Source organism: Cavia porcellus, unplaced genomic scaffold (assembly GCF_034190915.1).
Source record: "Cavia porcellus strain 051 isolate PalLab524CR breed Dunkin Hartley unplaced genomic scaffold, mCavPor4.1 scaffold_24, whole genome shotgun sequence".
NCBI lineage: Eukaryota > Metazoa > Chordata > Mammalia > Rodentia > Caviidae > Cavia > Cavia porcellus.
In genome coordinates this window covers 48,639,901-48,664,349 of record NW_026947507.1, presented here as the reverse complement: position 1 = coordinate 48,664,349, position 24,449 = coordinate 48,639,901, and the positions used below count along the sequence as shown (strand labels likewise).

At 37.0% G+C, this 24,449-nt stretch overlaps 1 protein-coding gene across 3 annotated transcripts in view; it reads right to left on the bottom strand.

Moving 5' to 3' along the window:
• Window positions 1-981: 981 nt before the first annotated feature.
• The window catches only part of Zup1 (zinc finger containing ubiquitin peptidase 1), a 38,452-nt gene continuing 14,984 nt past the window's right edge, over window positions 982-24,449 (bottom strand). For 2 of the 3 annotated variants that reach the window (XM_013143588.3, XM_013143587.3), the window contains exons 8-10: window positions 3,991-4,142; window positions 2,718-2,938; window positions 982-1,218 (exon numbers count right to left, since the gene is read on the bottom strand). In XM_013143588.3, coding sequence (XP_012999042.1) covers window positions 1,171-1,218; window positions 2,718-2,938; window positions 3,991-4,142 — 421 coding nt within the window. In that variant the 3' untranslated portion in view covers window positions 982-1,170. The remainder of the gene's footprint in view (window positions 1,219-2,717; window positions 2,939-3,990; window positions 4,143-24,449) is intronic. The other variant, XM_063235024.1, reaches the window with a different exon arrangement.

The window sequence follows — 24,449 nt, the reverse complement described above, 5'->3', positions numbered from 1 at the left end:
TTTGGTGGGCAAATTTCAGTCTTTTTTGGAGTACCTAAAATTCACAAATCTTTATTCAATCATGTTCATGTTCACTGTATAGTAGCAACTTGGTTTTGCTTTTATTTATTTTTGGTTTTTTAAAATTCAGTTCCTTCCTATCCTTATTTTCTCCGAGCACCATTGTCTAGTTAGTGTCATGTGAATCATGCCTCCCTGGAGTTTGAATTTTGAGCAGAGAAAATCTACTATGGCAGCTGATAAGACTGTTCTAGTTATACATTATATCATATCCTAGCCTGCTACTAAATTGGCTCCAGACCAACTTTTTTTACCCGTAGATCCTGTGATCTTCTGAAAAACTTTATTTTCTTCTGCCCATATTTGTCAGACTAGGAATTCATGCTTGCAATGATACAAGTTATATTCCACACGAATCTGGGAGTTTCTTTCCTTCAGAAAACACATTAAACACAGACTCTAAAATTTATGGCTGAGGATTTGGCTCAGAGGTAGAGCTCTTGCCTTACATGCACAAAACCCTGGGTTCAAGCCCTAGCACCACAAAAATAAAACAAAAAACAATTATAATAGAAACAAAAAATAAAATTTACATGTATAATCAGTATAAATATTTAGCAAAAGCAAATCTTTAAAGAATTATGCCTGTTACATATTAAGGCCATTTCTACATAGTGAGAAGGGAATTCCTCTTATTCTCTAAGAGAAGACAGCTAAATAATATAGTGTTAAGAGCTTGGAAATGAAACAGCCTGAGTTCACCCCCAAACCATGATCATTTTCTTGGACAAATTACTACTAATTTGTCAAAGCTCCAGCTCTTTCAAGGGACTAATTATAATACTTGCTGTAAAAGAAGAATTTAAAGATTAATTAATATATGTAAAATACTAAGTACCTAAAACAAGTCAGGACCCAATGTATGTCAATTCATATATACAATACAAAATTGGTGTCTGAAACATGGATAAGAAAAAAATCTTCAGTGCAAGCAAGATATTTTATTGAAACAATCAGTAGATAATAAAGCACTAAAGGAATAATTTAATGTAGGCAAGCAAGTTGAGCACTCAAGAGAATTCACAGATTCTTAAGTTGTATTAAAAAGTTCAACGGCCCAGGTTTTGGAAAATAAAGTACAATGCTATAATCACCAAAAAGTTTAATTCTTCAAGGAATCTTCTCCGCTGTAAAGACTTGAGAAGCTTGTCTCCTGGCCTTGAAAAAGAATTTTAAACACTATTAATTGCAAGTTATAAATTAACTAATTATACTATTAATTATCATTTTGATATAAAATATGGTTTTTTTTCAAAATGGAAATTCCTAAAGGAAAATTAAAATACCAAACTTTTAAATTTAGGAATAAACATTTTTTAAAGCTAAGGCACAGAGACATTAAATTTCAAAGAGAATACATTTTCAAATAAAAGAAAATGTCATTGTTTTTAAAATGAGTCAAAAGGAAAAATGATGGCTTACAAAATTATATACAGAGAGACAGGGTTAGAGGGAAAAAACCAGAGAAGAGACCTGGAGAGTTACTGCTTTGAGGACAGAGCTTTTAAGAAAAACAACTCTTTCTATACACTTTAAAAATTTCGCCTCAAAACATAATTCAATATTTGTGCTACTTTCACAATCTGAGTTACAAATTAAAGCGTATTTATCCAAGCTAAATTAGACAGATTAGATTAAGTTACATTCAGAGTACAAAGATGACACACAGAAAGCTAAGAATATAGTGTAGTAAATTAATCATTGTGTAAAAACCAGCTGAGAAAAATGACTGTTGCATAGATCTGTGTTTGCATAAATTCCTTCATCTAGACAAGTATTCCTAACATCTAGAAGAGGTTCTGGGATTAATAGCTACTAAAATATACATTTATGGCGAATGTCTTACAATAAGACAACTGTAAAACTAATTAATTTTTTTGGTAGCCATTCTCTGAATTACATGATTATTAAAATACCAGAACTAGTCCTAAGTCCAAATGTGAAAAAAATACATGAAATGCAGTTATACATATCTGTGTTTCGTTATATCGTAAAACATCAAATTTGTTCTGAAATCCTACAATTAAAAATTTTATCATTATCACTTAGAAGGAAAGATATAGTACTTTAAAAGTAAGCTATAAAAACAAACATGAAATAAAAGTAAAATCATTTTGTCCTCTTTAAAGCTTTACATTTCCATCTGATCATCTGTAGATCAATCAGTACAGTTAGGTCTTTTCTTACCATACGTATTTCATTATTTATCATTCACCTAATAGTAAAAAAAGGTTAAATAATATAAAACATTTTCATGAAGCACAGTGAAGCAAATGAAAGCCATTTAGGCATTATTTTAAATGTAACGATGCCCATTCCAGAAATTCAGTGTTATAAAAATAAATGTATTTTTCAACTTAATGAAATAGAATAAGGTATTAGGCTATACAAAGGGGCAACAGACATTTTAAGTAAAAATTTTAAACGTTAGCTTGAAAAAAACAACAAAAGCAAAAAAGCTTAGGTTGGTATAACAGTACATGCCTATGATTTCAGCACTCAGGAGGTGGAGGCACAAGAGTTGCAAATTTGAGGCAAGGAGAGCAAGGTCAAGACCAGCCTGGACTACAAAGTGAGACCCTGTCTCAAAAAGCAAAACAAACAAAAAAATTTAAAGTTTTTAAGTTTCACCCATCACATCTTCACATTATACTTACCACTTTCTCTTCTGGCGAAAGAGTACCCTCTATTGCCACTATCTGGTATTGTTTATGTTTTAAATTTCCTGCAAATTTCCGAAGTTGCTTGAGACTACTGGCTTCGAAGTCTTGTTTTAATAGTTTTTGCATTTCTCGAGAAGGACATCCAGGGTCAAATATTAATAAACATAATGTTCTGTTTTTTCTCTCTTCAATTCCAACAATTGTTCGACTATGACCTATCAAAATACGAAATAAAAAGCTATCTGTAAACCCTTACACAGATACTAGTAACACCACATATACACACACATACATATATATTCTTGTTCTCTGTATGTATATATTTAAAACATAAATATTGGTAGCCTTTGACATTTATGTACATGAGATATCTTCTTTTTTTTTTTTTTTTTTTTTGTCTTTTTCATTTTTATCGGTACCGGGGATCGAACTCACGACCGCCTGCTAGCAAGGCAGGTGCTTATGCTGCTGAGCTAAATCCCCAGCCCCGAGATCTCTTCTAAAACATTAGTAATTAGTTTTACTTCCTGCTCTTCATTTTACTTTGATTATTAAAGTCATTATCAAAAAAAATCTGCTTCTACTCTACCACATATTTTATTTTTATGACTTTCTTGATGTCTTTTCCTTCTCTAGTCTCTTATTCAAATTATCTCATCTGGAAGTACTTGAAATTTATCTATCCTACAATAAAAACAATGATGGATTAGAAAGATCAACAGACATTAAAATTACATACCCCAGAAAATCAATGTGGAGGATTTAATCTCTGGCTTATATTCCTGAACAATTACTCTCTTTATTCTTGTCAATGCAAATCACCCACTCAACAAAATTTATCATGTATCTATAAGCCAGCATGGTTCCAGCAATAAGGTATATGGTAGAAAACAAACAGATCAATATGCCTGCTTTCATGGAGCTTATATTCAAAGAGGAGTAGACACTCCACCAACAGGGTAAGTGAAGGAAATGCCTGCCAGTGGTGGGGTGTGGGGCTAATGATAAGAACTTTTAAATAAAATGAGTTAGGGGAAGGCTTAAAGTGACATCTGGATAGAGTCATGAAGAAGGCAATGGATGAACAATGAAACAACAGTGAACCAGACAAAGAAAATAGCATGTGCACAAGACCCCAAAGATGCCATGAATACTATCCAATACTATCCTTCATTATCCAGGAAGGTAGGTTAATGTCACAATACTCCCTTCATCCCTATCGAATCCCTATCAGAGTCTTAAGCTTTTACCTAGGAGTTATACTAACCTTGATGCTGGAGATAGATAGGAGGTTTGGACGTGCATAGCACCTTTGCATTCCCTCCCTGCTCTGAGGAATAATAGTTCAATATCCATTCAAATAAGCGAGGGTGTGTACCCGAGGGACCAGTTGCCTTGTGAAAATCAATAATACGGCACCTATAAAAAGTGGCAAAATGAATTAGGGTATATTTTCAAAATTTTTTATTGATACAACTTATCAAATACAATAGAATTGTAATTTAGAACTAAATTTGGTTTTATCATGGCTGATTAGAGGCAGTGGCATGTATGGGAAACATAAGATGTGCCGGGAAATACAGATAGAATGAAGGCAATCAAAACCTTCACCAGTATGGTGGTAGGTAGAAAGGGAAGCTGGGGCATCTTCTGATCTTGGCACTGCTTATACCCAGGGCTGACAAACATGCACTCTTGGGAAAGGACCTAATGCCCCAAAGAAGGAGCTGAGTATTCCAATATCCAATGCCATCCATCATGGTTCCATTCACACTAGGAGAGGCAGAGGCAAGCCACTCAACTCACTAAGCAGGGCACTAAAGAAAGTAAAGGCCAGATACTCATTCAGGGACTCAGGACTGGCAGGTTCTTGGTAACGTAAACAACAAATGCATGGTCCTGATAAGGAACCTGGAACATAACCCTGAGAGCCTTAGCTAAGTGAGTTGCATGGGTAGGCACTGGCTGTAATGAGTGAGATCCAGGGAGTACTTGAGCACTGCCCCACCCTTGCCCTAAACACCAGCAAGGTCAAGATGAGTGGCTGTGGGATACTCTGCCCACCCACCCCTCGGTGCCCACATGGGAATCCTGTCACCCAACGTAGAAGCCATGAGCAGCACGCCCTAGGCACTATTGAGCTCAAGGGGTGGACAGGGAACCTTTGAAGTGTGGTCAGCAGATTTGGTGCAGGTGTAGAACTGGAGAACAGCATGGCCAGAGGGAGGGGGTAGCGTGGCTCCCCAGCCCTACACCAGAATAGTACAGAAAGAGGATATACAAGCAGCTGCAGGGATAACTGGACAGAAGCAGTAAGAAATCAAGAAGGCCTCAGAAATCAGCAGAAGACTGGGTGTTTAGCCAGCCACACTGCACTCTCCCTAACTCAAGCACCTGAAGGTGCTAGATCACAACAGAGGCAAAAACCTCCAGTGAGGGCCAGGGATTTAGCTCAGCGGCATAAGTGCCTGTTTGGCAAGTGCGTAGTTGTGAGTTAAATCCTCAGTACCAAAACAAAACAAAACAAAACAAAAAAATCCTCCAGTGAGTCATGCCCATGGGAGCATAACTCAAACCAAGCAAAGCATGGCCGACAGAGGTGAAGACACAGGTCCAGTGGTTGTCTAGACACCCTGTAAGTCAAAGCTTTTCAATCTGTGAGCACCCTGGCTGAACTCTGAGCACTGTATAAAGAGGACTGACAGTCCCTTTTGTTTTTGCAGGTGTGTGATGATTTTTTATTCTTTATTTCTTTTTCTCCTTTCATCTGGTACATGTGGAAGGTATCTGTATATATAAAATGGAGAATAAGAATGAATTGGTACTTTAGAAAAAGAATTTATGTTATGTACATGTGTAAGTGCCCCATCATGGATGTAATCATTATATACTACAGGCATGTACTGATAAAAATAAAAATTAAGCCCTACAGAAAGATGGCAGATAGACAACAGCTGGCTACAGAGGCTCCCTGAGATAGTTAACTTAAAATTCAACATAAAACTGTGTGGGGAGCCCCAAACAGAGGGAGATGAATTCTCTCATCCAAAGAAGAAACTAAGATGAGAAGAACCAATCAAACACACAGTCCCGGTGCTCTTATTGGAACAGCTAAAGATTCAGTGCTCCCGCCACAGTGGGTGACTTGTCAAGTCGTCCGAAGTCCTGCCGCTTCGACTCACTAGAGGTGCAGTCACATTGAGGTCAGGGGCCAGCCAGCCAGACAGCTGAGATGGCAGGGAGCCTGCATTGACCTGAGGTGAGTGATGGGAGTGGAGCCATTCCACAGAAAGGGAGGCTCCAGGGACGACAATCTGGGACCGGGCAGGACTGACAAGTACAAGGGGCAGCAGTGACTTCAGTCAGTTGTTCCCTTCCCGAATGGGATTGGTGGAGTGAGCTAGGCCTGGGTCATGAGACCTGGCTGAGACCCAATAGATTATCTGAAATCAATTCCCAACAGAGTGGTGCACACTAAGGCAGTGAAACCTCAGAAGTTTGACAGACCTGGAGGGGAAGCGGTGCACAGTAACACAGCTCAGGCCTCAGCAGCTTGACTGATTGGAAGGGAGGGGCCAGCATACACTGCTCCTGTCTGCAACTCACTAGCACAACGCAGTGGGAAGGGTCACCTAGCCAGCGTGCTACAGAATAATTGTAACCAACAAAGAAAGAAACTGGGGTCTTTTGGAAGAAACAAAAAAGATGGGAAGAGGAAGCAACAAGAAAAGTCCCCAGGTCTCAACACTGAGAACATTGACCCAGAACAGGTAAATACAAAGGAGAATGAGGACAGCAAACATGCAATATCAGACACGGCACCGGTGGAAATAAAGAGATATCTTCGGGCCCTCATAGATGAGTTCAAAAGGGAAATATTTAGCCAAGTAAAGCAAGATATAAGAAGATTAATAAAAGAGCTGCTAAGAACCCCTCAAGTGGACACAGACGGAAGAAGGGGGGAACTCAAAACAAAGGAGAGAACCATTTGATGAAGAATATAAAAAAAATATGGAATACATGAAGCACATTCAAAGAGATTACCAGGAAATTAAAAACTATGGAAAGATGGCAAATCTGCTTGAAAGAAACTAAGGATAGATTATCCAAAGTGGAGGACAGTTTTGCAGTGTGAGATTATGAAAGGAAAAACTTTTTAAAAATAACAAGGGAACAAGCAGTAACAATACAAAGGCTAGAAGACAACAAGAGGATCTACAACTTGAGAATAAAGAATATGAATGAAGAAGCAGTGCTAAAAACAAAGGAACTGCAAAGGCTATTCACAGAAATAATTAAGGAAAACTTCCCAAACATAGGAAAAGGAAATGATATTCTGATGTATGAGGCATACACAACTCCAGCCACCTACAACCAAAACAGAGCCACACTCAGGCATATAATAATCAAGATCCCAGAAATTCAATAAGAACAGAATATTAAAAGCTGTTAGAGACAAGAACAGATAACCTATGAAGAAGGGCTCATCAGAATCATGGCAGACTTCTCAACACAAACCATCAAGTAAAGAAGAGCCTGGAGCGAAATATTCCAAGCCCTGAAAGAAAATAACCGCCAACCCAGATTGATATACCCTGCTAAACTGTCTCTAGTAATGAATGGAGAAACAAGATACTTCCAAGACAAAGAGGAACTTGGGAAATTCGCAGCCACCAACCCAACTCTACAGAGAATACTGTAAGGCATCCTAGAGAGAGAAAAGTACTAGGATTCCAAGAACAGTAGCAGAGAAGCCTCAATGAATGGAGCAGAAAACAGAATGCAGATAAGCAGACAACTAATGGCAAAAGAAGACCATAACAGAAATGAGGCAGAGAAGGTTGGCTATAATCTCTAATATAGATGGCTTTGACACATTAAGTTAAAAAAAAAAAGGAGAGACTTTCGGGAGAACATGGCAGATAGATAACAGCAGCTATGGAGGCTCTCTGAGATAGCCACCTTAGAATCCAGGAATGGTGTGGTGAGGAGTCCTAAGCAAGGGGAGACATACCGTGCCAACCCAGGAACGAACTATGTTGAGAGAAACCAACTAGACATGAATTCCCAGTGCTATAACCGGAACAGATAAAATCTCAGCACTGAAGCTGGAACCCGTGATTTGAACTTCCTGCCGCCACCATTGCGTCTGAATCAGCAGGGACAGAGACGTGAAACATCTGAGAGCGAGAATTGGCAAACAGAGTTCAGAGCAGGACAGGCGGGGAGCCATGCATTGATCTGTGTTGAGTGAGAAGAACGGTGACCCTTCCATAGACTAGGAAGGTCCAACAGAGGACATTCTGGGACAGGACAGACTACCCAGAAGAGGACTCTGCAATGACTTTAGTCACATATTCCCCTCCCAAGTGGGACTAGTGGGGAGTGCTTGGCCTGGGCCATGCTGCTTGCCTGGGAAGCTCAAGGTCATGAGTTTGATCCCCCATACCAAAAAAAGAAAACAACAACAACAAATAGAGTTAAATCATGAGGTTAGGCAGGTCTAAGGTGGGGAAAACATGAGAACTCACAAGGTGGGCATGAGGTGGGACAGAACTATAGTCAACCAATATGATTAATTGCTCAGGTTAAATCGGGGACAAATGGGGAAGGAGTCATGTAGCAAGTGGGCATGCATACAGAGCAGTGATTCTTCCTAAAGGGGTTTGGACAGTGATTCCGGGCTTCCTTAGAGAGATAAAGAACTGCTTAGAATATCAATCCTTGTGACTCGTGTATTTGCTTTATCTTTTGTCTTGCTTCTTGACCCACAGCGGGAAGCATCTATCTCCCCCACAGTTTGCAAAGCATCTAGTCTTCTGCACTGGCTCCTTCAAGAACCTAGCCCTGTCTGACTGATAATATGTCTATCTAACTCAATGACCAGTAACAGTATCACCTATTTAGATCTTTGATTTTATTTTGGTTACCACTGCCTGGGCATCCTGGGTCAATTAAGGCTGGTTTTAGCTTCATTCTTTTCTATTGGTTGGTGTGGTCTCTGAGGCATCACTGTCATAGGATTGAGCACTTGCTTCTCAAGAGGTGGAACCAACTCTTTCTCTGGGTTTGGGTCCATGATACTACAGACAACATGCTCTGGCACCCAGAGAGGCCATTCAGCATTTCCTGGAAAAACATAAGCATACCCTCAACCCCAAATTAGCACTGCATTGGGTGCTTTTATTATTCAGTATGAAGACCTCCCCAGTAGACTCTTTTTAGCCTTTATTTGATTGCATTGTCTTTCTGTCATGATAGTTCCAACTTTATTAGAATTTAAAAGGGTAATATAGGGGCTGGGGATTTAGCTCAGTGGCATAAGCACCTGCCTTGCAAGCAGGTAGTCGTGAGTTCCATCCCTGGTACCGAAAAAGACAAAAAAAAAAAAAAAAGGCTAATATAATAGTATATACTATCAAGTGAAGTCTGCATGACATAAGCTCACTCTTTTTGTAATTTAAATTGAGAAGATATTTAACAATTTTTAGACCTGAGGATCATAAAGAAGTTCCGTGGTAAGAGTCTTGAGTACAGAGAAAACACTGCCTTTTGCATTCAGGTCCCAGGGTTCTCACTTGCCACTTGCTATTCCCACCGTGGCTGCAGCTACCGCTTCACTGCCTTGAGGCTATGGGCATGGCTGGCTGGTGGGCAGGCCACAGGACGTGGCTCCATGGGAGGTGGCTCTGTTGTGCTCTGGCTGTGGCCTGGAGGATAACAATCACTAACACCAGGGAAGTTAGCTAACACAAATTGCCAAGAGGTTCAAAACTGTCATAGCCATTGTTGTTGAACAGAAGAAAAGGGAATAATGAAAGTTTGTGCCTCGTGATCAGAGAGCTGAATAGCACATGTTCACGCACATGTGATAAGTTCTGCCACAGCCTCACAAAATGGAGTAATGGTTTTGTACAGAGTATGGGGCATATATAGTCATCGTAGAGAGCCCGGAGACTGCCAAAGAATCCCAGTGGGCATATACTGAGTTGGGAAAATAATTAAAAACATTGGAAAAGACTTGTCAACTCTAGAAAGTTGGACATTAGAGAGAGCCAGATTAACTTTGTCCAACATGGCTTTAGTCTTTGACGTAAGTATCCTTGGAATGTGGGTCTGGATCCTCCTTGAGAATGTCAAAGAAAGTATCTAAACCATGAGTTGTTAGCTTAAGAACTGGGTAGAGACAATATTACCAGGTAAGGTCTGAAAATCTGATAAATTTGCAAGATGCTTAATTTGAATATGAACAGTTTGGGGCAAAATATATCTTTGCTAATGGAGGTAATCCAAATATAAAAAGGGTATCTCATGATTAACAGAGGGTACACTAAAGGCAAAACACTTTTTATGTTGAAGATGAAGGGGAATAGTAAAAGAGTAGTCTTTTAAATCAATTGCAATGAGGGAAAAATACAAAGGAATAGCTACAGGACTGGGCAATCTTGGTTGAAGTACTACCATAAGTTTCATGGTTTGATTAGCATCCTAGAAATCTTATAATAGTCTATTTTTCTGACTTCTTCTTTTATTATGAAAGTTGGAATATTTCAAAGGCTAGTCTAGATATACCACTTTTATGTTTATTAACTGGTGAATGAGCTGCTACAAGCTTCTCCTGAGTGAGGAGTACTCCCCTTCCTTGATAATATTTACTAAATCCTTGAGTGGGGGAGAAAACCTTGTTACAACATCTAAAGAGTCCCCAAAGAGTTGGGGCTAAACAGAAATGTCCTATATCCTGTAATACATCATGACCCCATAAATTGACTGAGGGAAGACTTAAGGTAAGAAATGTCCTGAATGACCTACATCCCCTCCAGGTTAATAATTTAGTGCTTCTACCAGGATGAGAAACACTGCCCGTCCCCTGTAGATCTGTAGTTGTTACATCCAGAGGTCAGTGGCATTGGGCAATAACAGAAACATTTGCTCCTGTGTCTAAAAGTCCTTTAATGCTTTTCCTTCAATTATCAATTTCCTCTTGGGAGAATTCTGTTTAATCTGTTGAACCCTATAAGTATCAGAAGACCCAAAACCCTTGAATACCCTTTCCTTGTTAATAGATTTTCTAATCTTTGTTAACGAAATAATAACCAACTGAGCAATATGAGAATCCACGGTGATTTGAACAGTGTTTTGAGTAGACTGAACCATAACCTTGATTTCCTCTGTACAATCAGTATCAATGATACCAGGCAAAACCTGGAGATCTTTTAAAGTGAGACTGCAGCAATGTAATAGGAGTCCTACTGTTCTTTGGGGCAGAGGCCCATAAACTCCAGCAGGAATAACTTGATGTCCCTTTTCAAGAGTTAGTATGAATCTGGAGGAGGGACTAAGGTCTCAACCTCCACTGTCTTTTGTTGTTTACCAGAGATCAGAAATGTTCTTGCTGGCAGAGCGTGGGTCTGGGGAGAAATTCAGGTGAATACCTCCATAATTCGGGGAGCTGAGGCAAGCCCTACTAGGAGTTTCCTGGATTATTGGGAATCTGAAGTTCAGTAAGAGTAGATATATTGAAAACCTCCATGTACTTCCCTACCTGTCTGGGTCTTTTTACTGCTATTTGCAAAGTAGATAGAGAAAAGATAGAAGTTCCAATCTGTGACTCAGCAAAAAGTTCTCTGGGCTGAAAATGTGGGGATTGCTGCTTGTGACTCAGTTAAACACTTCTCTAATAGGGAAAGGTCCCTTTTGTACCTCAGTGCTGCTTCCTTGTCTAATAGAGCAAAGTCAGAGAGCCTAAACTTTATTGGAGTTCCACTTATTCCACCATATTTTTCCTGTTCGGGACTTGATTTTGCACAGAGCATTTCTTTATGGCTGTCTCATCAAGTTTGCAATCATTAAGATATTCCTAATCAAAATCCACAAAAGAAAGGTAAATACTGTAATCAAGTATAAACAAACAGTTCCATAGAGGCCTATGATTCTTTAGAATTGTTTGTTCTATAATTAAACAACTGATAAAATCAACACACCTCTTTGTTGTTGCTGTTTTTCACAGGCTTGTTTATAACTGGCTCTAGAGAAACTCCTTTATTCAATGTGGCCCAGTTTTCATACCTGATAAGCCAGTATCAATATATTCCAGGGATCACTATTGACCATCACTAGTGCACTTATCCCCCTTGCTGCACACACATGAGAAATGTTCTCTCACCCTTATGTGTTATTCTATCTATGTTTTAGGCACCGTATACCACAATCCACACAGCTCTTAAGGTTCTGGGGGTGATGAACTATAAGATGATGAAAAAAATAAATAGAGGAAAGCTGGAGTCAAGGGGAGCCCTAACTCTCTGGATAGGAGGAAAGGAACTGCTCCCCCCCCAATAGAGGCATTTATTTAGCAAAATCACATGACATTCCATTGCTGAGTAATCTACATGTATGGCAAACCAAGGGCCCGATTTTTGGGAGTTGGAGTTACTTCTTTTGTGACTTATCCTGGATGGTCTTTGTTCTCAGACCTGGCTGGCAGGCTTCCACAGATGTCAATTTCCACCTTCAGTGGCTCCCTACATGTGGTAGACCAGTAGTACTTAACCTGACGATAGACGTTTGACTTGATCAATATTGTCTTTGAAATGTATCTATGTTTTTGTCTGTTGCACTACTTCACACACTTTTACTCGCTTTTTTAGTCTTCTATTTTTGTTGTTTGAGACAGGGTCTCACCATATAGGCCTTGAACTCACTAGGTAGCCCAGGCTGGCCTCCAACTCAAGGTGATTGATCCTCTGGCTTCAGCCCCCTGAGCGCTGAAATTATAGGCATATGCCACCACCCCTGGCTAGTCTTCTACTTTTTTAATTCATTATTTATCTATTGTCTGGTTTTCTAACTTTTTGCTATTATACAATGTTTGCATGAGCATTTTTTTTCTTTTTGAGATACAGTTTTATTGTGTAGTACAGACTAGCCTTAAATTTGAAGCAATCCTCCTGCCTCAGCCTCCCAAGTGCTGAGATTATAGGTGTGCATCACCACACCCAGTTTTGAGTATTCTTGATTTATCTCATTGTATATATGAAATATTTACTAATAAATGGTATTTCTGAGTGAAAATTTTTACTGTATCCATTACAACTGAAAAGTAAAACCTGATGGAGCATAATAACAAAGAGACTTTGCTCTTCACTTCCCTTTCCCCTTAAATCTGTATCCTGACTCTTTGTTCTTCGCCTCTGGTGAAATCTTTGTAAGCTCTAAATATTTTACAGTTCACCACTCACTTTTAAGTGCTAAAAATAATCTCATTTTCATTTTTTAAATAAAAGCTTTTAATATGCAATGGGTGTAGAATAAACATGATTTTCAACATCAACTGTTTATCTTTTCAAGAGATTATTAATAACAGCAGAAATAAATTCCTGTGTGAAGTACAATGAAAAGACAAACAAAACTCTACCACAGAAATACCTCTACCACCTGGCTTCACTTCTGGGAGAACATGGCAGATAGATAACAGCAACTATGGAGGCTCTCTGAGATAGCTAGCTTAGATTCCAGGAATGGTACAGTGTGGGGAGTCCTAAGCAGGGGGAGATATACCCTGCTGACCCAGGAATGAACTAAGCTGAGAGAAACCAACTGGAAATGCAATCCCAGTGCTATGACTGGAACAGCTAAAGTTTCAGTGCCAAAGCTGGAACCTGTGCCTCTGTAACCTGCGGCTTGAATTTCCTGCCACCACTGCTTCATCTGAATTGGCACAGCTGGGATAGAAATGCGAAAGCTCTGAGGGCGGGTATTGGCGAGCCGAATTGAGAGCAGAGCTGGCAGGGAGCCCTGCATCGACCTGTGGTGAACAAGAGGAATGGGGACCCTTCCATAGACTAGGAGGCTCCAACAGAGGACACTCTGGGACCAGGTAGACTAGCCAGAACAGGATGCTGCAGTGACTTCAGTCACATATTGCCCTCTCAAGTGGGATTGGTGGAGAGCGCTTGACCTGGGTGATGCCGTGGACTATGACCCAGTAGGCTTGCCCAAATCAGGTCCCTGTGCCTGGCAGTGCACCATAATGCAGTGAAGCCTTCAGCAGGCTGACTGACCTGGAGGCGCAGGCCCAGCATAGGCTGCCCAGGTCTTTGTCTCCCTAGTACAATGGGATTCCTGCCCAAATGCAGTGGGCAGGAACACCTAGCCAGCACAATTCAAACGAACTACAACCGACAAAAAAAGAAACTGGGCCTCATATATACGCTTGTATGGAAGGAAAAAAAAGTATGGGAAGAGGGAGCAACAAGAAAGGGTCCTCAGTCCCCAATCCTGAGAACACTGATCTGGGAAAGGTAAATGCAAAGGAGAATGAGGAGAGAAAACATGCAGTATCAGGCATGGCACCAGTAGACATAAAGCGAAATATCTGGGACCTTGTAGATGAGTTCAGAAGTGAAGTATTTAACCAAGTAAATCAAGATATAAGTGGAATAGTTAGAGAAATGCTAAGCACCGCCTAAGAAAAAAACAGATGGTGGAATGGTACAACAGAAAAAAAGGGGAGAGTTGTTTGATGGAGAAAATAGAGAAAACATAGGCTATGTGAAGCAGGTTCAAAGAGATTACCAGGAAACTATAAAAACTCTATTGAAAGCTAGCATAACAGCTTGAAAGAAAGTAAGGAGAGATTATCTAAACTGGAGGACAGATTTGTAATGTGGGAGCATGAAATGAAAACCTTCTTAAAAATAATAAGGAAACAAGCAGTAACAATACAAAGGCTAGAAGATGATAAAGAGGCTCTATAACTTAAGAATTAAGAATGTAAAGAAGAAGCAGGGATACAAACAAATGAACTGCAAAGGCTATTCATAGAAATAATCAAGGAGAACTTCCCTAATATGGGAAAAGGTAAAGATACTCAGATCTATGAGGCATACAGGACCCTAGCCACCTACAACCCAAGCAGAACTACACCCAGGCATATAATAATCAAAATTCCAGAAATCCAATATAAGAACAGAATATTAAAAGCCATCAGAGACAAGAAACAGATCACTTACAAGGGAACACCCATCAGAATTATAGCGGACTTCTCAGCACAAACCATCAAATCATGAAGGGTGTGGGGCAAAATAATTCAACCTTTGAAAGACAATAACCTCCAGCCATGATTGATATATCCTGTACAACTGTCCCTAGAAAGTAATGGAGAAACAAGGTGCTTCCAGGATAAAGAGGAACTGGGGGAATGCACAACCACCAATTCAACTCTATAGGTAATAATGCAGGACATTCTAAAAGAGAAAAATACCAAGATTCCAGAAACTGTGGCAGAAAGGCCACAATAATGGAGCAGAAAGCAAAATGAAGAAGCGAAACTGAGAACTAATGACAGAAAAAGAGCTCAACAGAAATGAGGCAGAGAAGATTGGATGGTAGGAACAGCTATTTTGGAGAAAACAAGACATCATAATAGCTAGTGCTGATTTAATATCACCTTGTTTTGAAGTCCCATCAAGCTTTTGTTCTTCTGTCTCCATTGGTCTTAACATGTTGTATCTTATTGGATTTTATTATATGTGATAATATAAACAAGAACTGTTATAAACAAGGAGACTATACAGACACCATTGTTCATTTTCTGTTAGTTGATTCTAAATCAACTAATACTGTCATTCACTTGAGTGGTTTTACATTGTCTTGATATGTTTGATGCTACAGTATACAAAGTTATACTCAAAGATTTCAAGGCAAGAGACACTATGGTAACTACTTTTATGTCGGGATATCTTGTGGTCAAACACTATTTTGCTTAAATCGTTATATTTTGACATGTGCTGTTTTGTTGTTATGCCCTCTTTTACCTCAATCTCCTTTTTTATTATTTACTTTTTTATTTTTATCTTTTTAAGGGAAAAATAAATTAAAAATAGTAAGATATATTATAGTAACCCACTTTGATTTCCTATTAACTTGATTTGAAACCCTGTATTTGCTCTCACCATCTTGCTTCGACTGATTTTCCTCTACTCTGTTTTGCTTGATACTACCAAGTTTGTGAGTATAGGCAACAACTGTGAAGACAATAAAATTCATTATGATGCCGATCCTGATTTGATTATTATCTTCTTTTGAAGTTCTGTAATGTGTCCAATGTTTTGGTTTTATTGGGTTTGTGCTTTACTGTTTTGTTCAATTTTTTTATAACTGATGATATAGACGACTCTTTAAGATAGCAAGAGGTATTATGGTAACCATTGTTGATCACCTTGTATTTTGTTTTTACGGTATGTATTACGTCCATCCTTTTGATTTGACTGACTCAGTTTTGTTATGTCACATTTGGTTTTATTCTCTTCAAAAAAAAGTAATAAGAACTGTTGGAATAATAAACCCAAAATGTGTAACTGTCATTGTATAAAATAGAGGAAAAGAAAGTGCTCTAACGGATATAACTGCATGTATATTTAAGTGTGTAAGATAGATAACCATATTCCTGAGTTTTGTTGGATCACTGAACAGAACTGTTTGCAGTCTCACCGTTTGAATGTCCACTTTATATGCTTTAATTTTGTAACTTGAACAACTATGTCTAAGATGACAATATGTAATCTATTAACTAGTGATTTCCTACTGTTTATTTTTTCTGAAATTCTGTATAACTCGTACCCTTTTTGTGTGTTTTTTTTTCTTCTTAAATAAAATTAAAAAAAAAAAAAACCCACACATAGAGTAGATCAGAAGGCAGGGTCCACCGAAATGCTATTTATAGGAAATGTAATTAACATGACAAGAGTACATGGACTGAAAATCAAATATGAGAGAACAATGCTCTATGTGACAGAGAACCAGAGAGTAATAGGGGCAACTAGACCCATATTTGTGGATAGGTTGCAAAGACAGGCTTTAATAGGTAAAGGAATACAATTAGAGATCAAGTCCAGGAGAGAGAAGGTTCAGAACCACTTACATAAATAGCAGGTTGGTCCCCCACCCACCTAATTTAAAACCAAGGATCTTGTCAGACCCAAAAATGCACAGTGTTCCCTGGGGAAGTGAAAGGGGAGGGAGAGTCTTAAAGAAGATGGCAAAAGATCTGTTAATAGTGTATTAGGTTTTTAAACTCACATTACTCGCACCACTCTGCTTAGATTTTATTCTTTTTTTAAAATTTTTTTTGATGGATTTTCTTCTGTCCCAGTTTGTCTGCTTACATTACATTTGAGGGCACAGACAGCTATCCCAAAAACATCAGGATACAGCACAGTAATCATCTTTAATTTCCTATTATCTTAATCTAGAGCCCTGTATGACTTATACTGTTTTATCATGACTGATCTTAGTTAAATCTAGTTTGTTTGATTGCTGTTTGGTATTGAAAGATATTATGCAAAACTGATATAATTGGTAATATCAAGTCTGAGAGTATAGGCAACTACACAGAAGATGACAACACTCTACGATACACATTCTGGTTTGATTACTGCCTTTTTAAAAAAGTTTTATACTATATAGAAAGTTCTGTTTTTATTAGTACTGTTATGTACTGATATATTTAATTATATTATTTCTGATGATATAGTCAATTCTATTGAAGATAACAAGAGACAGCACAGGAACTATGGTAGAACTCCTTGTACAACCATTTTATATGTCTTTTTTTGGTTTTGTTTTGTCTTGCTTTTTTGTTTCTCCCTCTAATACAGAAAGGTTAGAAATACATGTTAAGACTCATACATGTGTAGAATCTATAACCAGATTATGAGAACTGATCTTATGACACATGATGAAATGAACCAATTCTTTGAAGAAAAAGAGACACTAAAGTACCAGTGCTGATCCTGGAGTGTCATAATGTGACATTCAGTAATAGTATTATTCTTTGTTCAGAGTGATATTAGCCTGCTTGTGTTTGTTCAATCTCAACATAATTGAAGATATGGATAACTGCATATATGTTTAAGTGTATAGGACTGATAATCACATTTCTAAGTTTTTGTTGGCTAGTTGAACACAACTGGTTGCAGTCTCACTGTTTGAATCCCCACTTTATATGCTCCACTTTAGTATCTTGAATAACTATTTGTAAGAGGACAATCTGTAATCATCAACTAGTGATTTATTTGTGCCTGTTTTCTGTTTTCTTCAGTCTTTCTTTTAATAAAAATTTTTAAAAAAGACACTACAGTATCCAGTACTGATCCCAGAGTGTCATGATATGACATCCAGCACTACTATCATTCTTTGTTCAGAATGACTTTAGCCTGCTTTAGTTTGTTTAATCCCAACATAAATAAAGATATGGATAAACTGCATGTATGTTTAAGTGTATAGGACTGAAAACCATATTACTAAGTTTTTGTTGGATAGTTGAACAGAAGTGTTTGCAGTCTCACTGTTTGAATTCCCACTTTATATGTTCCACTTTTGTATCTTGAACAACTATTTGTAAAAGGACAGTATGTTAACATTAACTAGTGATTTCTGTTTATTTTTTCTCTGAACATATGTGTTATTTCTACCCATTTTCTGTTTTGTTTAGTCTTTCTCTAAATAAAATAAAAAGAGATTTGCCCTACCAAAAAAATTTTAAAATGCAAAAAAAAGTTCTCTCTTTTCTTTCACTTAGTGTTACCTCATTTTTCTCCTTATTTCTTTCTGAACTATCCTCTTCCTTTCCTTCTTCTTTTTTCCTTCTCTCAGCTATAACATCCAGCCTAATTTGTTTTCAATCTTTTTGGGTTACTACAAAGAAGCTGAACCCGTTAAAGCAAGTTTTAAATTACATGAATGATGTATGGTCGGACCTGTGGATGGTGATATACATCGTAGTGGTTAAGTTTAAAAATCTCAGGAATTCAGCAAAAAGAATACTAAAATTAAATTTAAAAACCCCATGAAGTAGCTAGGGATATAGATGAGCAATACTGCACCTGTTTAAGAAGCACAAGGTTCTGAGTTTGCTTTCCAGTGCCAAAAAAAAAAAAAAAAAAAAGAAAAAAGAAAAAAGAAAAAGAAAAAGAAAAGAAAAGAAAGGAAGAATGAACAAATCCAGGTGTGATTGTACATGCCTATAATCCCAAGAGTTGGGAGGCCAAGGCAAGAGGATCACTGCAAGTTTGAGAGCAGCCTGGGCTACAAAGCCAGCCCAAATTGCACAGCAAGACCCTGTCTCAAAAAGGCCAAATAATAAAAAATGAAGTAACGTATAGGCAAGATAGTAAAAGTTAATTTTTCAACACAATGCTGAAAGACTAGGAGAACTTTAAGCAAAATTTCTCAAACCCCAAAATAAAAATACAACAAAGACTAACATATTCAACAAAACTATCTTTCAAAATTGATAAGAATAAAAGACATTCCAAGAGCACTTAAGAAATGACCATGAAACCAGCATTGAAAAAAGTATTAAAAGGAATCCTAGACAGAGTATTATCACAACAGTACTAAAACAAAATAGATGTAAAATGACAATAGTTCAACAAAGGAAAACAATGAAAGAATCAGCAATGAAAAAATAATATAATGACAGGATTCAGGTGATAACTTTCAATAGTAACTCTTCAATCAAAAGACACAGATTGACAGACAGGATCAAAGAACAAAATCCAACTATGTGTTCCCCAGAAGAGATACTTCATCCACAAAGAAGCACAAAAACTGAAAGCAAAAGAATGGAAAATTATATACCATGTAAGCATTGCCTGAAAGCAAGCAGAAGTAGCTGTCCTACTGGCAAACAAAGTATACATCAAGCAAAAACTGAGCAAAGGAGATAAAGGTTACTACTTTGTGGTAAAAAGAATGCAACAGGAGGAAATATAATTGTTTTTTTGTCTTTTTCCTTTTTATCGGTACCAGGGATCGAACTCACGACTGCTGCTTACAAGGCACGCGCATATGCCGCTGAGCTAAATCCCTAGCCCCGGAAATATAATTGTTAATTATACATGTACCAAATACCAGCCCACACCATTCAATGAAACAAATATTACTGATCATTAAAGGTTATATAATCATCAACACAAGTGGTGTAGGGAACTTCAATACACAAATGAGAGTACAATAAAGTATAATTTTTTTCAGTAATACACTGACTTTGTCTAAAATAGACTATATCTTAGACCACAAAGTACGCATAAAATACAAAACCTCCTGCATACTACCATAATGCAGCATGAAGATTAAGTAATGTACTCTTGAATGATCAATAGCCACAGAAGAAATTAGGAAACAGAAGTTTCTGGAACCCAGTGACAATGGCAGCACAGCATACTCAAATCTATAGAACACAATCAAAGCAGTTCTAAGAGTACAATTACACTTGTGTATGCCCACATTAAAAAAATTGGGCCATATAAAATAAACACCTTAATGATGCATCTTAAGGTTCTAGAAAAACAAGATCAATTCAAATTCAAAACCTGAAAGAAATTGTAAGAGAAAAGCAATTAATGAAATTGACAATAAAATAAAAATACAAGGGATCAATTAATCAGAGTTGGTTCTTTGAAACCATAGACTGACAAACCTTGTTAAACTTATCAAGAGTCATATTAATATACTTTGAGATGACAAAAGGCAAAACCACAAGATAACACTGAAATCCAGATGATTATAAGAAACTATTTTGAAAACTCATGTTCCAATAAATCATAGAAACTAGAAGAAATAAATTTCTAGACACATATGAATTATCAACGCTGAATGAAGAATATATAAACACCTTCAATAGATCAACACTAGGCAATGAAATAGAGGTAATAATAAAAATTCCATCAATTAAGAAAAAAACCAGTCAGTTCACCACTGAATTTTACCAGAACTTCATGGAAGTAGTGCCAGTACTCCTCAAACCCTCAAACTCATCAATTAAACTTAAAGGGAAGAAACACTGCCAAAGTCATTCCTTCAATATATCCTGATACTCAGAAAAGGAATTCCTTCAATATACCCTGATACTCAGACAAGGATTCCAAAATAAAATAAAATAAACCACACACAATAGACCAGTATTCTTAATGAACATGGATGCAAAAATTCTCAATAAGATACTTACACCATGACCAAATCAGCTTAATCCCAAGGATGCAAAAATGGTTCAATATACATAAATCAGGGCAGGCATGGTGGCACACACCTGTAATTCCAGCATTCTAGAAGCTGAGGCAAGAGGATTGCCATGAGTTCAAGGCCACAAAGTGAGTTCAAGGCCAGCCTATATTACAGAAATAGACTCTCGCAATACCAATTAAAAAAATATAAATCAATACACCACATAAATAGATAAAAATTACACAGTCATTTAAATAGGTACAAAGACCTCTGACAATATGTAACATCCATTCATGATTAAAAGAAATTGTGATGGAAAGGACCTTACCTCAAACAATAAAAGCCAGTTATGAAAAACCCACTTCCATAAACATACTAAACTGGGAAAAACTGAAAGTCCTCCTTCTAAAATCAGGAAGATAAGGGTGTTCACTCTTACAATGCTTACTCAATACTGTAATCAAAATTTTAAAGCAATAAGTAAAGAGAAAGAAATAAATTAGGTACAATTAGGAAAGGTAGATGTCAAACTTCCCTTATTTGCAGATGACATGATCTTTTACACAGAAGACTCATAAATCCCAAGCAAAAGACCCTAAGAAGTAATAAATTTAGCATAGTGGCAGCATACAAAATCAACACACAAAAATTTAGGATTAAACTCCTATACAACATGGTCCCTTAAAAAAATTAAATACCTAGGAATTTACCTAACCAAGAAAATGAAAAATCTCTATAATAAAAAGTATATTGCCCTGACAAAAGCGACTGAAGAAACTTTTTGTTCTTGGATAGGCAGAACAAAAATTGTCAAAAGGGCCATATTACCAAAAATGGTAATATTATATAGCAATTCCAATCAAAATACCACTATCATCCTTCACAGAGCTAGAAAAAGTAATTCTAAAATTGATATGGAACCAGAAGAGACTCAGACAAGTCAGAGCACTCCTGAGCAAGAGAATGAAGGAGGCATTAAAATCCCAGATCTGAATTATACAACAAATGTACAGTAATCAAAACAGCACAGTACTGGCAGAAAAACCACCATGCTGACCAATGGAACAGAACAGGGGAGTCAGGAAAAACCTCAAGCACCTTTAGCTATTTCATTTTGACAACGAGGCCAAAAGCACACACTGAAAAACCATAGGGTCTTTAACAAAAGGTGCTGGAAAAACTGGCTATACACATGTAAAAGAATGAATCTATGCCTGTATCTCTTACCTGCACTATAATCAAATCAAAATGAAATCAAAGATCTTGAAAGAAAAACAAAAGCACTGAATCTGCTGGGAGAAAAATAAGTAACTACTTGAAGATTCAGGCATAGGCAGGGATTTTCTGAATGAAACTACAACTGCATTAGATACAATGCTGTACCTAGAATCAACGAATTGGATCATATCAAATTAAAAGGCCACAACAGCAAAGCAAACCACCAAGACAGTGAAGAGATAAACTCTGAAACAGGAAAAAAATTTGCCAGGTACTACTTGGACAAAGAGTGGTATCTAGATTAGAACTCAAAAAATAAGATCTCCCCAAAATAAAAAGATCCAATCAAAGAATGGGCAACTGAAACAAACAGAAGAACAAAAAAGAACAAATGGCCAGTAAGTACATGAAAAAACGTTCAGCATCTTTGGCCATTAGAGATACGATAATCAAAACAATACTGAGGTTCCCCCTTATATCAATAAGAATGGCTATGGTCAAGGAGTCACAAAACAACAAATGCCACTGAAATTTAGGAGAAATAGGAAATTTTTTATATTTCTGGTAAGGATGTAGGATGTAGACTAATAATCACTATGGAAATAAAGAGACATGCCAAAAAAACTAAAACTATAAATTCCATTTGACCGACTTTTACCTCTTCTTGGTATCTTCCTAAAACAAAGTCCTGTTACACTGATACATGCATACTAATCCTTATAAATTAGCAAAACAAGTGTTATGTCACAGCAGCAGCCTGTACATTCATCAACACACATTAGAGGATAAAGAAAATATGGTTCATACACACAATGTACTCAGCAATAAAGATGGATAACTTTGCATAATTTGTAGGAAAACTTAAGTCTTGAGGCCACTGTACTAACTGAAATTAATAGAAAGCTTAATATGGTACTGTTTCTGTCATACCAGAGAATCCAAATACAAATAATTTAAAGAGCAAAAGAAAAGATGGTAGGACATGGGGAGATAGACTCTGCAGATGGGAAGAAAGTCAGATGAAGTATTAGAGATGTGTATTAGGAAAGGTAGTATAAGTGAACAACGTGAGATAGAGCAATTCCAAAATGATTAAATGTTATGTATTGCAAACATATACTAATAAATTTCTTAAAATGCAAACAAACCTATCTTTCTCTCTCTCTTACACACACATGAACCAAATTTATCTAGCTATTACTTTCCTAAGGTGGAAGAACAAATATCAAACATAAATTTTATTATTAACCTGAAAAATCATCATTTTTGTGAAGGAAATATTTATTTACATAACCACAATGAAGCTTTGATCTACAGGTTACAAAATATTTTCTCACATGTTAAAAGTCATTGAATAGGGCTGGAGATTTAGCTCAGTGGCATAAGCGCCTGCCTTGCAAGTAGGCAGTCGTGAGTTCGATCCCCGGTACCGATAAAAAGACCAAAAAAAAAAAAAGTCATCGAATATTAAATGAGAACCAGGCTTGTTTTTTTAAGTCAACAGCATATAATTTGAGCCACAGCTGTTAAAGTATCTAAAATCTTCTGATTTTAATTCCCAATAGCCATTGGCATATCTCAAAAATAATCTGAACACTATAAATTTCTCAAATTCCAGTAACAGACAAGGGTACATGTAAAGATTAAGAAAATGCATATCTACATCTATATATAGCTCTCTACTTCCTTTTTGATACCAACTATGCTAGTATGCTTCCTTTAAGAGGAAATCATCTTTGAACATACAATAATTTTTCAACCAGACCCATTGTTTGTACTATTCAATAACTATTTTTAAAATGTAAAGTACAAAATCACTTAGTAATTCTATCACTTTGTAGCACAGATGATCTGTCCTTGTTTTTCTTGCAGCAAAATCTTCCAATGTCCAAATTACAGTGGTTGGTAACCTTAGTCTCACAAGCTTGTGAATAGTTTGCAACCATTGATTACTGAGGTTTATGTGCTCAAATAAACTTCTGAATAAATTATTTTCAAGTAAGAACACTACTTTTGGGTTAGCAGTAGGAGTGCATGTTTAGATTTAGAATATTTAACAGTACCCTACAATGTGTAATTCATATAGAAAACAAAAGGAAGACATAGAAAGTAGTAAACACATTCAGGGTATTACTAACATTAACAGTAAACTTATTAACAGTAAACACATTCAGGGTATTATTAATAGCCAGGGTTATTATTAATAACCATGGAAGTAAGAAAGAAGCTGGAGGTATTTGCCTTTTAGAAGGAAATTTTTCTTTCTTTAATAATAATTTATAAGAGCTGGGCATGGTGGTGCACACTTGTAATCCCAGCACTAGGGAGGCGGAGACAAGAGGATCCCTATGAATTCAAGGTAAGACTGAACTAATTAGTAAGACTATCTCAAAAGTAACAAAATGAACAAACAAAAAAAGGAAAGTAACTCAAAAGAAATATTTAAGTCATACAGTAAAAATGAAAAATAGTTATTAACGATTTTGTTTTTGTTTTTTT